General features: G+C 39.9%; 1 protein-coding gene across 8 annotated transcripts in view; it reads left to right on the forward strand.

The window, feature by feature from the left end:
• The window catches only part of LOC138760029 (guanine nucleotide-binding protein subunit alpha-14), a 175,985-nt gene that overhangs the window by 40,001 nt on the left and 122,033 nt on the right, over nt 1-13,951 (forward strand). Inside the window, exon 1 of one of the 8 annotated variants that reach the window (XM_069930469.1) lies at nt 1,685-1,736. The exons of the other annotated variants lie outside the window; for them this stretch is intronic. Within the exon in view, the coding sequence (XP_069786570.1) occupies nt 1,700-1,736 (37 nt within the window). The 5' untranslated portion in view covers nt 1,685-1,699. Of the gene's footprint in view, nt 1-1,684; nt 1,737-13,951 lie in introns of those variants that run through there. 8 annotated transcript variants of the gene reach the window in all.

The raw sequence follows: 13,951 nt of genomic DNA on the forward strand, positions 1-13,951 counted from the left end.
GTTAGTGTTATTCCATTTTCATATTAAAAGATAATTAAAAGCAACTTTTGTTTAAGTAACCCTTTGTAGTGATTAATATCTATTGCTGCTGGGTTTCGGGGTCCTCTGGACTCGTAACACGTTTTTATTTTGGATTTCCAGTTTTTACAATGTTTAATATCTCACAGTTTCAGCATTTTTCATCTTGTCCACTTTCATTCATCTTTTTACATCTCCTTCAGCAATTGATTGTATTTACATACATTTGTGGCACAATTTTCATTCTTGTTGTTGAGGACAATAAAATTCTACCAAATTAAATGAGATGAATTTCAACTTTTGAGTGCCAAATAAATTTCTCCTGGCATTTCTCAGGAAGATTTTTTTTCCCTGAAGTCTTTGAAAACACAGGCTGGAAAACATGGATGCAGAAATAATATTTCCAGTTTAGTGAGTGAATCTTATTGGACAGAGGGTTTCATGCAAGTAAAAAGCATTGAGGCAACTTGGGAAAGAAAATAATTTTTCTTCACAGTTGCCTCCATATCTATAATATGCCTGTGTCAATTTTATAATGGATCTGTCCAGTCTACAATGCCCATATAAATTTGGAGTTGACAAATGAGTAAGAAACAGGTAAATCTGTAAAGCAAAATGTAAAGGTGGTCCAAATATTACCTAAGCTAGCAGTTTTCCTGTTTCTTGTAGTTTTTGAAAGTTTATGAATATTTAGCATCAGAAATGTTACATTCAAGCAAAGGCCTTTGATGGTAGTCTTCTACAAACTGTCATGTTTAAAAAATAATTCTGTACTTTTGAACTTAGTAAAATGAATGAATCCAATCGTTCGATCTATTTATTTATTTATATATATTTTTTAATGTGCCATAAAAATCCAACTGTGATCTAACAGTTTGGCAGAGGAAATGGTCAATTTTACAATTTGGATATCCTGGATTTACCATAAGGCTAAAGTACTACATTAAAAAAAAAGATTTACATTGGACAGGTTTTTAAGAATATACAGGTTTGAATTTATTTGATCTTACTAATGCAATCCATTATGGGTGGTCTTGTGTGTGAATTTAGACCAGCTGCTTTTTGACCAGGAATCAAATATTTAATGGGTTAAACCATTATAAGCTTATTTTCATAGCCCTGCCTTACTTGATCCTCGAGGTTTGCATGCTTCTGGACATAGTTTCTTTGAAATGTGAAATATATTTGCATTTACCATTTATCATGGCTTCACATCTTGAAATCTGCCACTGATGTTACCAAAGCAGATTTTTTTTGTGTGTCATGGTAGACTTATGTACTCTATGTATTGGTTTCTACGGTGTAGCATTGTCTGTTAATACTGGTGCAGATTTGTCTCAATTGATTTTTGATTTAGTAGCATTATGAATGCAAATTCAGAGCAAAAAAAAATCTGAAGAATGAAATTAGATGTCTTTATTTGTATAGTGGAAAAAGGTGGAATTACTAGAATGAGATGTCACATCAAGTTCTTAATGAAGTTTAAGAGATTTTTTTAGTCTGTTCAAAGGCAGTCTTAATGTTTTAGTTTATTTGTAGACTGTTAAACCCTCTGTCTAATTTCAGCAATGTTTACCATGTATTTCAAGGTCAGTTTTAGGAATGTTGAAAATCTCAGTTTTGACTGAAACCAGCCAAATGATGCAAAGGATTGAGAAAATTCACAAGCAAACTGCATTTGATGTTTCTGAATTTTGGGAAAAAAAAATGTCCTGGAGGTCAGTGCTGCAAATAAAATTAAGTATGCCCCTCATATTACATGAATTTGTGCAGGGAAGCTTTATTATTCATGCCTGCTTGCAAGTCTTTTGAAGAGAGTTTTTAAAAGCAGAAAGCCAATTATAAACATTTTGAAATATCTTTGACAAAAACTAGCTACTCGTTATTTCCATTCATAAATAGTAGCATAAGTATCTGAAATACATTTTTCATTTTGTAATTCTTAAACAGATTATTATATTTTTAGAGATGTCAGGAATAGAAAATGTGAAGCAAGCTGGTGGCATGGTTTAGTGCAATGATTTACAGGATTGACGACCTGGCTTCGAATCTACCACTGTCTGTAAGGAATTTGTATGTTCTCTCCCTATCTCTGTGTGTGTGTGTGTGTGTGTGTTTCCTTCGGGTACTTCAGTTTGCTCTTGCATTTGTGGAGAGATGATGTATGGTGATAGAAGGTTAGGCACATGGGTGTATTTAAATGGCTCCGGTTCATGGGCCAGAAGGTCCTATTACTGTGTTGCATCTCTACATTAAAATGAGTGAAGGCTCTATTGTTCTTTGTGAAGGAGAGTTTGCAATAGTATGTTAGATAAAATTATTTTACTGTATAGTTGAACATTCCTGGAATCTGGTAAACTGGCGATCATTCTCGATGCTAAGGGTTGATTCTACTTGACATTATTTCAATTTTGGAGTTCTTAACAAGCTGTAAAGATTTCTTGTCAATCTTTTTGGAGTATTGATTTTTCTTTAGGTGTTAAGCATGGTTAAAATAGTGACCAAAATAATGAGCAAAGAGAGCTGGGGTGGTTTGAGAGTTGTAAACAACATCTGCAGCTGATCATGTTTCACTGTGCTCTTAGAAATGAAAGTTCTGTAACCTCTCATAAACATGTTTATTGGCTTAATCTTGTTGATAATTTCTCTTACTAAAAGCAACTGAAGTTGTTCATTATATGTTTAATTTTAATTGCAATGTTTGTTGTCATACACATTGTGCAGCGTACATGTGCTCAATATTTTTGCTTGCTTTAGTTATTATGAAGAAAAATTATAATAGGAAGCCAATTGAATAAGAAACAATAAATATATGATAAATATTGTAATCCCATTGCAAAAAAAAAGTGACTTGCAATAGGTCAGACAGTTAGTGGTGGATTAGCTACTACCTAGGCCCTAGGCTGAGATTAATTAAGGACCCCCCCATGACCTTTCCCCCACCCCATTAGTCCCCACCCCATTAGTCCCCACCCTTCCTCTGACGTTGTGACTGTGGTAAAGCACAGAAATGCTGGAGGAACTTGGCCGATCTCAGAGGTGTCTTTACCACATGAGGTAAAGATAGCTTGAAGGGCTCAGGCCCAAAGCATTGGTAATACAATTTTACCACTTACAGATGCTGCGAGACCTACTGGGTTCCTTGTCTAGCACTGTGATTTTACAACTCCATTTACAAATGCAAGTTTGGCTTCTCCCTTTTGTTTTGTTGAGATTTCATTCAAAACAATTACGTTTTCTACAACTGTCGCACAAATAATAACAGACCAAATATCTCTGCAGTGAAGGAACAAATCTTGAATAAAACTTGATTATGCTAAATCACAGTACAATGGCAATTATAAATGTAGACATATTAAAGTTCAAACATTCGCCATCACCGTTGGTTTATTTGAAGAGATGTCGATGGTTTAGTTTAATATTATAAATGCAACAATTAATTTAATGTGCAACTTTTTTTGCCAATTTCTGACCCAAAGGGCAGGGAGAGGTGGCGTCCCCCGGCCCATCCTGCTGGGCAGGGAGAGGTTGCCATATCCCATCCAACTGGGCAGGGTGATGTTGTGACCCCAGCGCCATCCCCCATGCTGCTGGGCAGGGAGAGGTCTCTCTGCTGCTGAGGCCGGGTGGGTTACTAATATGCCATAGACATGGACCAGACAAGTGTTATACTAATATTGGGCTTTTATTAACAGACTATAACCACCATTAAACTGGCCAGTGGGAAAGCATCTCCATTTGTTTTACCAGTAGGGTGGAGTATCTCTACAACCATAGCCAATATAATATGCCATTACATCATTACATTTGCCCCCTTCAAAAATTGACCAATTTTAATAAAATACAATAATAGCAAAATCAAAAAAAAAATCACGGAACAATAAAAGTTACAAACAGAATTAATGAGAACACATAGCAGAAAGAAAAACAGGCTGCATCCCTGAGATAATACAGGGTGACTCCACTCACTAAGATTAGAAATGGTCATAACAGAGGCTCTGAGGAGGCTTTGAGATTCATATTGATCTTCGTAAGGGCACAGATAGAGGAGTCTTATCTCTAACCCAAGGGCTTCTGTTGCCAGGTGTGGAAGGAAGTGGAGTATGCGAGGAAACGTACCCATGAAGAGGGTATAGTTCCTCGAGTGTTTCTCATGATGGGGAGGGCAGAGAAGAAGTCAGGTCAGTGGAAGAGCTAGCAGGCTATTCACCAGGAGAGGCTAGATTCCAAAGGGAAACAGTGTCCTTCCATCAGGAAAAATAACATGAGCATTCTGTGGATTAGCATGAAGCAGTTGAACACGCTGTACAAGTGGGTCAGCTTTGTTGGGTCTAACATGTTTTCATAATAAAACTTCTCCGGGGTTAGAGAGCCAAGTTGGCAAGGTCAATCCAGCTTTCAATTTTCGAGGGATCTTATTTGGAGCTGGACAAAGCCGTGTACAATAGGGTTTAATGCTTCTGGCAGCACATCTCGCCAGCGGCTGGTGTGGAGACCTTTCGATTTTAGCGTGATAGTGGTAGCTTTCCAGATTGTACCGTTACTGAGCTCCATTTGACCATTACCCTGTGGGTTATGGCTTATAGTATAACTAGTAGCTATCCCCCTATCAAGAAGGTATTGCCTAGGTTCACAACTCTTGAGAGGTGACCCTCTGTCATTATGAATGAAGTTAGGATAACCGAAAATACTAAAAATTTGTCAAGACATTTAATAGCAAAACTAGCAGAAACGTCAGGGAAAATGAGAGAATTCATCAATTATGTTCAGGAAGTAGAAATTCTTATTATTTGAGGGTAGTGATCCTTTAAAATCCATGTTCAGGTGTTCAAATGTTCTAGACACCTTAATCAATGTGGAAGCAGAAGGTTTGTAATAGCGTGGTTTACACTCCGCACAGACAGGATACTCGTTAATCAGTTTCTTGATGTCTTCTAGTGAGTACGGCAAATTGAGGGACTTCACATAATGATAAAATCTAGTGACCCCTGGGTGACATAATTCATCATGAAGGCATTTCAAACAGTCTAGCGAGAAAATGCTTCTGGAGAGTCATTTAATTTTCCTGGGCGATAGAGTATACTGTAATCATAAATAGAAAGCTCAATTCACCAACGTTTTTAATCTTGCTCTTCAATTTAGTGTTGAACATGTAGGCAACAGATTTTTGATCAGTCAGTAAAGTGAATTTCCTTCCAGCTAAAAAGTGTCTCCAATAGCTCATGCTTCCTTTTCAATAGAAGGATTGCCTGACCTCTGGTCTGTGTAATGTCCGAGAGAAAAAGGCCACAGGTCTACCAGCTTGATTTAGCATAGCAGCTAAGGCCCAATCTGATGCATCAGATTCCACTTGGAATGGTAAATTCAAAAGCACGGAGGGTTTCTTCAGACAGGGGAAAGCTAGTAGTTTTAAACAGTGGCTGCGCTTTATCTGCATAATAGGAGAAAAACCCCAGACAACTTTTGTGTCGAAGGTGGGGATAGATCCATGAGCCGTCTCATTCTCTCTGGGTTTGTGCTGATATCCCCTTTACTCACTACATAATCTAGTATAGCCAGGCGTTTAGTGTGGTATACACACTTGTCGTTGTTAGGGGGTTAAGTGCTGATACTTGGCCACCTGGAGGAATTTCTGTAAGTTCTGATTGTGATCATTTAAGTCCTTGCCACATATTATGACATTGTCCAGATAAGAGTAGGTGGCTTGCAAGTTATGAGCATCTACTTGCTTATCTATCTCTCTTTGGAAAACGGATACATAGTTACTAACTCCAAAAGGAACTCTGTTAAACTGAAAAAATTTGCCTCAAAAGCGGTAATCTGCCTTTCATCTTTGTGAATAGGCACCTGATGATAAGCAGATTTCAGATCATTTGTAGAATATATTTTATATTGTGCAAACTGGTTTATCATGTCTGAGATGAGGCGGAGGATAAGCATCTGGTTGCATAAACCTGTTTATAGTTTGGCTGTAGTCCACGACCGTTCTATGTTTCGTGCCTTTTTTGATGACTACAACTTGTGCATGCCAAGGACTTGTACTGAGTTCGATGATTTTTGCTTTCAATAACGTCTAACCTTGCTCTTAATAGAGTCTGTCCTGTTTGCTATAGCGCCTACTCTTTGTAGCTGTAGGCTTACAATCCAGGGTTAGACATGGAAGTTTAATCTTTAGAGTTGATAACCCGCAAACAGCCTCTTGGGTTACCGTGATCAATGGTAATGGGCCGTTAAATGCCAATATGATACTTCTCATTTAGCACTGGAAATCTAATCCTAAAATAATCGGAGGGCACAGACCGGGTAGCAGGTGCAATTTGAAATCTTTATATTCATTTCCCTGTACCTTCAGGGTTATTTTACAGCAACTTGTAATGTCTTATTTTAGACCAGAACAAGCCATAGAAATTTTGTGCTTGGATGGATACAGGGTAAGATTCATGGCGCTAGTGGACATAGGGTGAATATAGCTGTCAGTACTGCCTGAATCGAACAAACGGTCAATAGGCTCCTCATTTACCTCCACCTTCATCGTGGAATGCTTCAGGCCATGGGTTCATCTTGATTTATCGTCATCGATGTCAGAACAGGGTCTCCCTGTGGTGGCGATTTGTTGGAGTTCGCCACGTCGCTGGTAGTTCCACTTACGATTTCAGAAGAGAAAGAGCAAGAAGAACGAGATGAGTCATTGGCTCTCCAGGTCGACACAGCATCTTGCGGCGGGGCCCTTGCTTATTCATAGCACTTGAGCGCCTCTTCTTACTCGTCAACTCACGGTGTGAGCTAGCATGGCAGGCTCTGGTCCAGTGCCCATGCTTTCTGCAGTTGGCACAATTGGCTTGCCACGCGGGCACTGAGAGCGAAAGTGTAGTGCCAAACCGCAGAAGTAGCATCTTCTGTAGCGTTTTTTATGCTGTGGTTTAGAGGCGCTCAGCAGAGGATCATCGCTGAGGGCGGGCCTTGGGGGTGCCGTTTCTCCACCTCTTTCTTTCTCGAGGGCTTTACCACTTTGTAGTGCAGTCCTCAGGGTCTTCGCTTGTTGTAGAGCAGCATTAAAGGTTAGGCTCGGGGACTCCAGTAAATGTTGCCTGATTATACCCAGACTTCAATCCATTTATGAATGCATCCAGCAGAAAAGATTCTCAGCAGGCTTCGTTTGTGATAGCAGCGCAAGCACAGGCTCTGGATAGCCCTTTTAGTGTGAGCGCAAAAGCATCGTTGCTCTCTCCGTTTTCCTGTCTTCGAGTGTGAAGCTGATGTCTTGTGAACAAATTGTTTTGTGGCCTATCATAATAAGTTCTGAGGAGATTCAGTGCATTCTGGTAGACAGCTGTCTCCCTAACCACAGAGTAGGGTACTTCTCTGAGGAGAGCCACAAGATGGTCCATTTTCACTGCGTTTTGCACAACATTGTTCACTCGCATGTATGCTTCAAAACACGAGTCAGTATCAGTGGTGAAAAATTTCTCTAGCTCAGGTGGCATCTTGATCTATCTTGAGTCTTCCAGGTTTCAGGGAAGTATCCATGATTGATAGTCTGTTAATAAAATTGATATGCCATAGACATGGACCAGACAAGTGTTATACTAATACTGGACTTTTATTAACAGACTACAACCACCACCAAACTGGCCATTGGGAAAGCATCTCCATCTGTTATACCAGTAGGGTGGAGTATCTCTACAGCCATAGCCAATAGCAAGCAATCAGTATAATACACCCCCCCCCCCCACCCCATTACATCATTACAGTGACTGCAGAATCCCGCCGCTGCCCTGGGTACAGACACGGAGGAAGGGCTGCAAATGTCCCACTGGGTTCATGCAGTTCTGTGGGTGTGGTGCACCATTCCTCCAGTGCTCCTGTATATATGTATGCTCTTCTCCAACCTGCAACAATGTGGTCCATTTCTGATACTTTAATCTTTTTGATGCCTCAATTAGCACAACATTGCCTGGCTGACTGACTTGCCCAGAACTTTTCATCTGCTGGGAGGCTACCTGTAATTTTTAATGAAATCAAACAAACATAAAGGATGAAGGAGAACAATGAACCTCATTGTTTTTGTCAATTTAATCAGGCCCCCTTACCTTCCGGGTCCCTAGGCTTCTGCCTATTCAACCTAACGGTTAATCTGTCACCGGTGACAGTATGATTTATGTACCAAGGGGAGGTTCAAAAATCTGATATGTGTTGGAATGAAATTGTTCTTGAACCTCAAGGTGCTGGTTTTCAGGTTTCTGAGGTTAGCAGTGAGAAATGTTTATCAACCAGGGTGTTAGGTGTCCTTTATGATGCCAGGCTTCTTGAGGTAGTGCGTCACATAGATGTGAAGTAGTAGCCTTTGATGGGCCTGGCAATATTAACTACCTTCTGTATTCTTCTATGTTCCTGGGCACTTGTATTTGTCAAACCAGGCTGTGATGTAACCAGTCAGCATACAGTGAAACCCTGTTATAACGTGCTTGATTTTATGTGAATTCAGATATAACGCGATGAGCCATTGGACCTTTATATTTGGTTCTACAAAACTTTTGATGATTTCTAATACATCTATTCTTGAATATTTTGATTGTTTTCCTAACCCTTCCTCATGCTGCAGGCCTGGTGGATGGAAGGCAAGTGACCCCAAATGACACGGTCACTCTGGATGGCCAGTGACCCCAAACGAAATGGTCACTCTGGATGGCCAGGACTTGGAGAGCGACAACAGTGTTGAGCTGTCCCCATGGGGTGCCTTCACCTGGCAGCCCGGAAAATACCAACGCTATAGCCAGGCAAAGACCTGCTCCATCGACCCTGCTGATTATCGTGGCCCACATGCCGGCCTGATGAAGCGGTAGATGTGGAGAGGTCAGCGCAGCCGAAGACTGGAAAGTCCAGCCGGAGCTTTTCACCATACAGTGGGGCGCTGTGGAGTACAGGCAGCAAACATAAGCAGTTTGAGAAGACAGTGGGGACAGCTCGGCTGGTATCCAAGCTGCAGGAAAGGCAGTGGGTTGAGAACACCAAGGCGCTGTCTATTGACAATGACCGAGCGACGAGGCTGCCGGGGGACCTGGAAACCGAGCACACCCAGAATGTGACCTCTAGCCACGTCGCGGCCAGCAGGGGACCTCGAAACGATTTAGTGCAACTCCCCTCTTTTTTTGGAATAACTTTTTTTTGGACCCAAACGATGGCATTATAATGGGTTTTCACTGTAGTTCACTATGCAGTCATGAGTGTACAAGGAATAGAGTAGGGGACTAAGCCCAAATCTTTGGGGGTGCTCGTGGGTTGATGGTCAGTGTGCAGGATGCGATGTTTCCCATACACACTGTTTGCAGTCTGCTGATGAGGAAGTCAAGGATCCGGATGCAGAGGGATAAACAAAGTCCCAGGTCCTTCAGCTTGGTCATGAGTTTTGCTGGTATGATGGTGTTGAATGCTGAGCTGTATGCAATGAGCAACAACGTGACGTAGATGTTCCTGTGGTCTAGGTGATCCAATGCAGAGTTGAGGGTCAATGGGAGAGCATCTGCAGTTGACCTGTTGTGATGACTGGCAAACTAAAGTGAGTTCAGGTCCCTCCTGAGATGGGAATTGATTTGCACTATAACCATCCCTTCAGAGCTTCATCATGGTAGACATCATGACCAGCCTAGAGTCCTCGAGGCATGTCATCTTGCTCCTCTTGGGCACTGGAACAGTTGTTTACACATGGAAAAAATATCACATATAATTTAAAAATGGATGTCCTTTTGAAGCAGTTGCGAGAAGGTAAAAATATCAGCAAGGCACTTGTTCGTTCGTGCAGGTTCTAAGGACCTGGCCAGATACACTTGTCTGGGCTGGAATTACTTTGAATATTTTATTTTTTTTCCCATAAATATACATATTAAAATGTCCCATATATATATATATTTTTTTCTTGCATATCAAAACAGAATACAACAACACCTACCCCCCACCCCATTCACAGTAGAAAACCGTACACCGTCAGGGCTTACAGTTGGGTTTAAAAAAAATTCATGATTGAGGAGATCACTCATATTTTTATGATAATAGCACCTTTTTTCTTTATATTTGGGCCCCTATATGGTTGGACCCATATTTGGGTCGCTATATTTTTAGATAGACGTCATGATCTTTAAATTATATGTGATATTTTTTCCATGCGTAAACAACTGTTCATCTCTGACTTCCATCAAATATTATCTGTAGAAGGGAGTCAGATTTCCAAGTAATAAATAGCAAGGCATTTCTTAGCCACAGCTAAAGCTATTTTAACAAATGATATTTGAAATTTAGTTAGTTTATTACTTATTTCAATAAAATTACCCAAAAGATAAGTTCCATGTCATCTGTGAAGGCCACCCTTGTTATTCTTGTTAGTATTTCAGTAATATCCTTCCAAAAAGACTCACCTTCATACACGACCATTTAGCATGTACAAATGTTCCTATTTCTAGTCCACATCTAAAACCCATCTCCTTCTGTTTTTGATTTATGCAATTTCTGTGGTGTGAGGTATAATTGGTGTAAGAAATTGTATTGTACTAAACCGTATCTTGAATTTATAATTGACATCATGCCATCCAACCATCACCTTTCCATGATTGCAACTCCTAAATCTGATTCCCATCTCTCCCTTGATCTCTGTAAACCTGATTTTGCACTTTCATTTTGGAGAGCAAAGTGCATTTTAGACATAAATTTAGGTGTGTTCCCCAGCCAAATTGTTCATTCCATCTCACTAATTTCAGGTGGGACCACGTTTGGTCCCCATCTTTCAAGAACTATCTTAACTGGAGAAAGCAGAAGAATATCCAATTTAGCTATCCATATATATTTCTTAATTGTTCAAAAGACATAATAGATCCTTCCATATAACAATCAACATATCTTATTCTTTTATCATACCACAAATTCAATATTTTGTTACCCAGATTCATAGGTAGTTGCACATTTTTACATAATGGTGTCTTCAGTGATATACCTGCTTTTTTCCTGATACATTAATTTATTTCCATATTCTAATCATATATATTAATATAGGATTATCTGTTTTATATTGACTTAACATTCCACTATATACAAGTCCTTCATTGTGTCCTCCTTTATTGAATTCAGTCCCATTCGAATCCACAAAGGGGGAATGTTTTCTTCAAAGAAAGATGATAGAAACTTTGCTTGTGCTGATAAATAATACTTCTTAAAATCCGAGTCTAAGGCCTCCCAATTTATAATCCCATGTTAACTTTTCCAGTGCAATTCATGGTACTTTGTTATTCCATAGGAATTTCTTGTACAATTATGTAATAATTTGAAGAAATTTTTAGTTCGTGCAATAGGCAACGATTAGAAGAGATACTGTAGCCTTGGCATTACCTTCATTTTTATGCAATTTACCCTTCCTATTAATTTAATCAGTAGATTTTTCCATTTCCGTAAATCTTCTATTTTTTTTTCCCTTATAAAGGTGGTATAATTAGGCATATAAATTCTGCAAATTATTATACTTCATTATTCCTAAGTATTTAATTCCATCCTTCCATTTAAGTCTACTGCCTTTTTGGGATCATTTATAATCAAAGTTTTGCAATGGCATTATCTCACTTTTGTCTATATTTATTTTATATCCTGATATTCTTCCATATTTTTCTAATATTGTTTGTAATCTGATCAATGATTCAGCTGGGTCAGACATCTATAATCAGACATCAACAACAAATAGGTTAATTTTATGTTCTTCCTGTCTTAACTTTGAAACCCTTAATATCCAGATCTCCTCTTATAATCTCTGCCAGGGGTTCAGTAACTAGTATAAATGATGCTAGAGTTTGATGACACCCCTGTCTACTCTTATCTACTTTAGGGAAAAAATAGATGACATTTGATTATTAGTTATAATTTAGCTTGTGGCTTATGATAGTTTTTAACCAATTTATGAATTTTCTACCTACACAATAATTCCCAATGTTTTGAATAAAAACGATCATTCTTGTCAGTCAAATGCCTTTTCTACATCTAAAGAAATAGTTATATTTGGATTCAACCTTAATTTTTTGATATGTATATTGAATAATCTACCTAGACTATTTGAAGAATGCCTTCCTTTAACAAACCCTACCTGATCTGGATGTATTAAGTTTGAAAAATAGTCACCAAATCTGCTAGCTTGTGCCTTTGCTAGGATTTTGTAATCTGCATAAAGGAGTGATATTGGTCTGCATGGTGAGGTTTTTAGTGGGTCTCTACCTTTCTTCAGTAGCACTGTAATTATAGCAATTGAAGAAACTTCAGGGAGGGTCTAGGTCTTATTATGGAGTCCATAGGGCTCCAAAACCCAGCAGCAATAAATATGCACCACAACACAAGGTTACTTAAACAAAAGTAGTTTTTAATTATAATTGAACAAGAAAACAGAATTAAACTTATTACTTAACCTACTTACAGAACCTACCTAATCCCCCCTCTAATACTAAACGCAGGTGTATGTAATGTATATTTAAGATTAGAAAAGTTCTTTGGATCACAGTCCAATCTCACTGGTTGCAGGCATTTCTTGTTCTGTGCACAGAAGTTAGCATTAACAAAGTTCGCCAGTCTTTGGTGCTTAACAAGCAAATGGTTACCACTCAGGAGGGTTCTTGCTGGTTTTCAGAAAGAGATTCCTTTTCCAGGACAACCTCAACTGATTCCTTCTGATTCAGTCTAGCTGACGAAACTTGCCCCCTTCAGGGTTCTCCAGATGATCGTCTTCCTTTCCGGTCACCTTTCAGACCACCAGTCTTCTCCTTTGACCAGACAGCCTTCCAAAGTTTGCCAGATTGTCCCTCTGGAACTGATTTCTGTGACTCTTTCTCTCTCCCTCCATCTCTGAGAGCAAAAACTGTTCTGACTCTGCCTGAAAAAATCACATGCTTTCCCAGGCAAGCTGCTGAATGTTGCTACTTTGTTGCTCCTCCGCAAAAAGCATTCTGCAAAAGTCCTGCAAAAATTCTGTGTTTTGAAATGTGTGTGCAAGCTGCTCTAGCAATTCCCACCAAGCCACCTCCACACAGTCTCCATTGCCTGATCTAACATACCAACAACAGAGGCATCAACAAATCTTTAAACTGTCAATAGAACTCAGAAGGGAACCCATCTTTCCCCAGGGATTTATTAGCTTGTAAAGTACCCAGAGCTTTTTCTATTTCTTCTGTTGTAAAATGTGCATCTAAGTCATTTTTTATCCCCCTTTTGTAACATTTGTTTAAAAAAATTCTTCCATTTCAGTTTCATATAACCATATCACCATTTATGGAGCGGAAACAGGCCATGTTGGCCTTTCGAGTCCGCACCGGTTCACTGATTTTGTGCGCCCTCTTCAGGCATTGGTCCCAGTAGATCTTCATTCAATAACGATGGACGAAATCAATGCAGGTGGAATCAGTCGTAGAAATGTTTGTTAACAGGTCCAATCTTGACTTGGGCCTGTACACCATCAGCATCTGCACTGAACTGCATGTAGCTGCAGTTAAAGCTTCTGATTTATATAGTTTCATATAGTGTTGTCTAAATATATTATTTATTTCTTTTTGATTACCGTAAATATTAGTGTATAATGTGTTCCGTGTGTAATGCGACCCACCCCCCCCCCCCCATTTTTGATGGGGAAAAAGGGGGAAAAATTTTACCCTGGTGTATAATACGACCCCCCACCCCTCACCCGCCTGAGTCGCGCTGGCATCTCCGCTTACCCATCCGCCCAGCCTCCTGAGTCGTGCTCGCGTCTCTCCACCCGCCTGCCTGAGTCGCACTGGCGTCTCTCCGCCTGACCGTCTGAGTCGCACTCTCACCTCTCCGCTCGCCCACCCAGCCGCCTGAGTCGTGCTGGCATCTCTCCGCCCACCTGGCTGCCCGGCCTCCTGAGTTGTGCTCACGTCTCTCCGCCCACCCTCCAGCC

This window comes from Narcine bancroftii, chromosome 1 (assembly GCF_036971445.1).
Source record: "Narcine bancroftii isolate sNarBan1 chromosome 1, sNarBan1.hap1, whole genome shotgun sequence".
Taxonomy (NCBI): Eukaryota; Metazoa; Chordata; class Chondrichthyes; order Torpediniformes; family Narcinidae; genus Narcine; species Narcine bancroftii.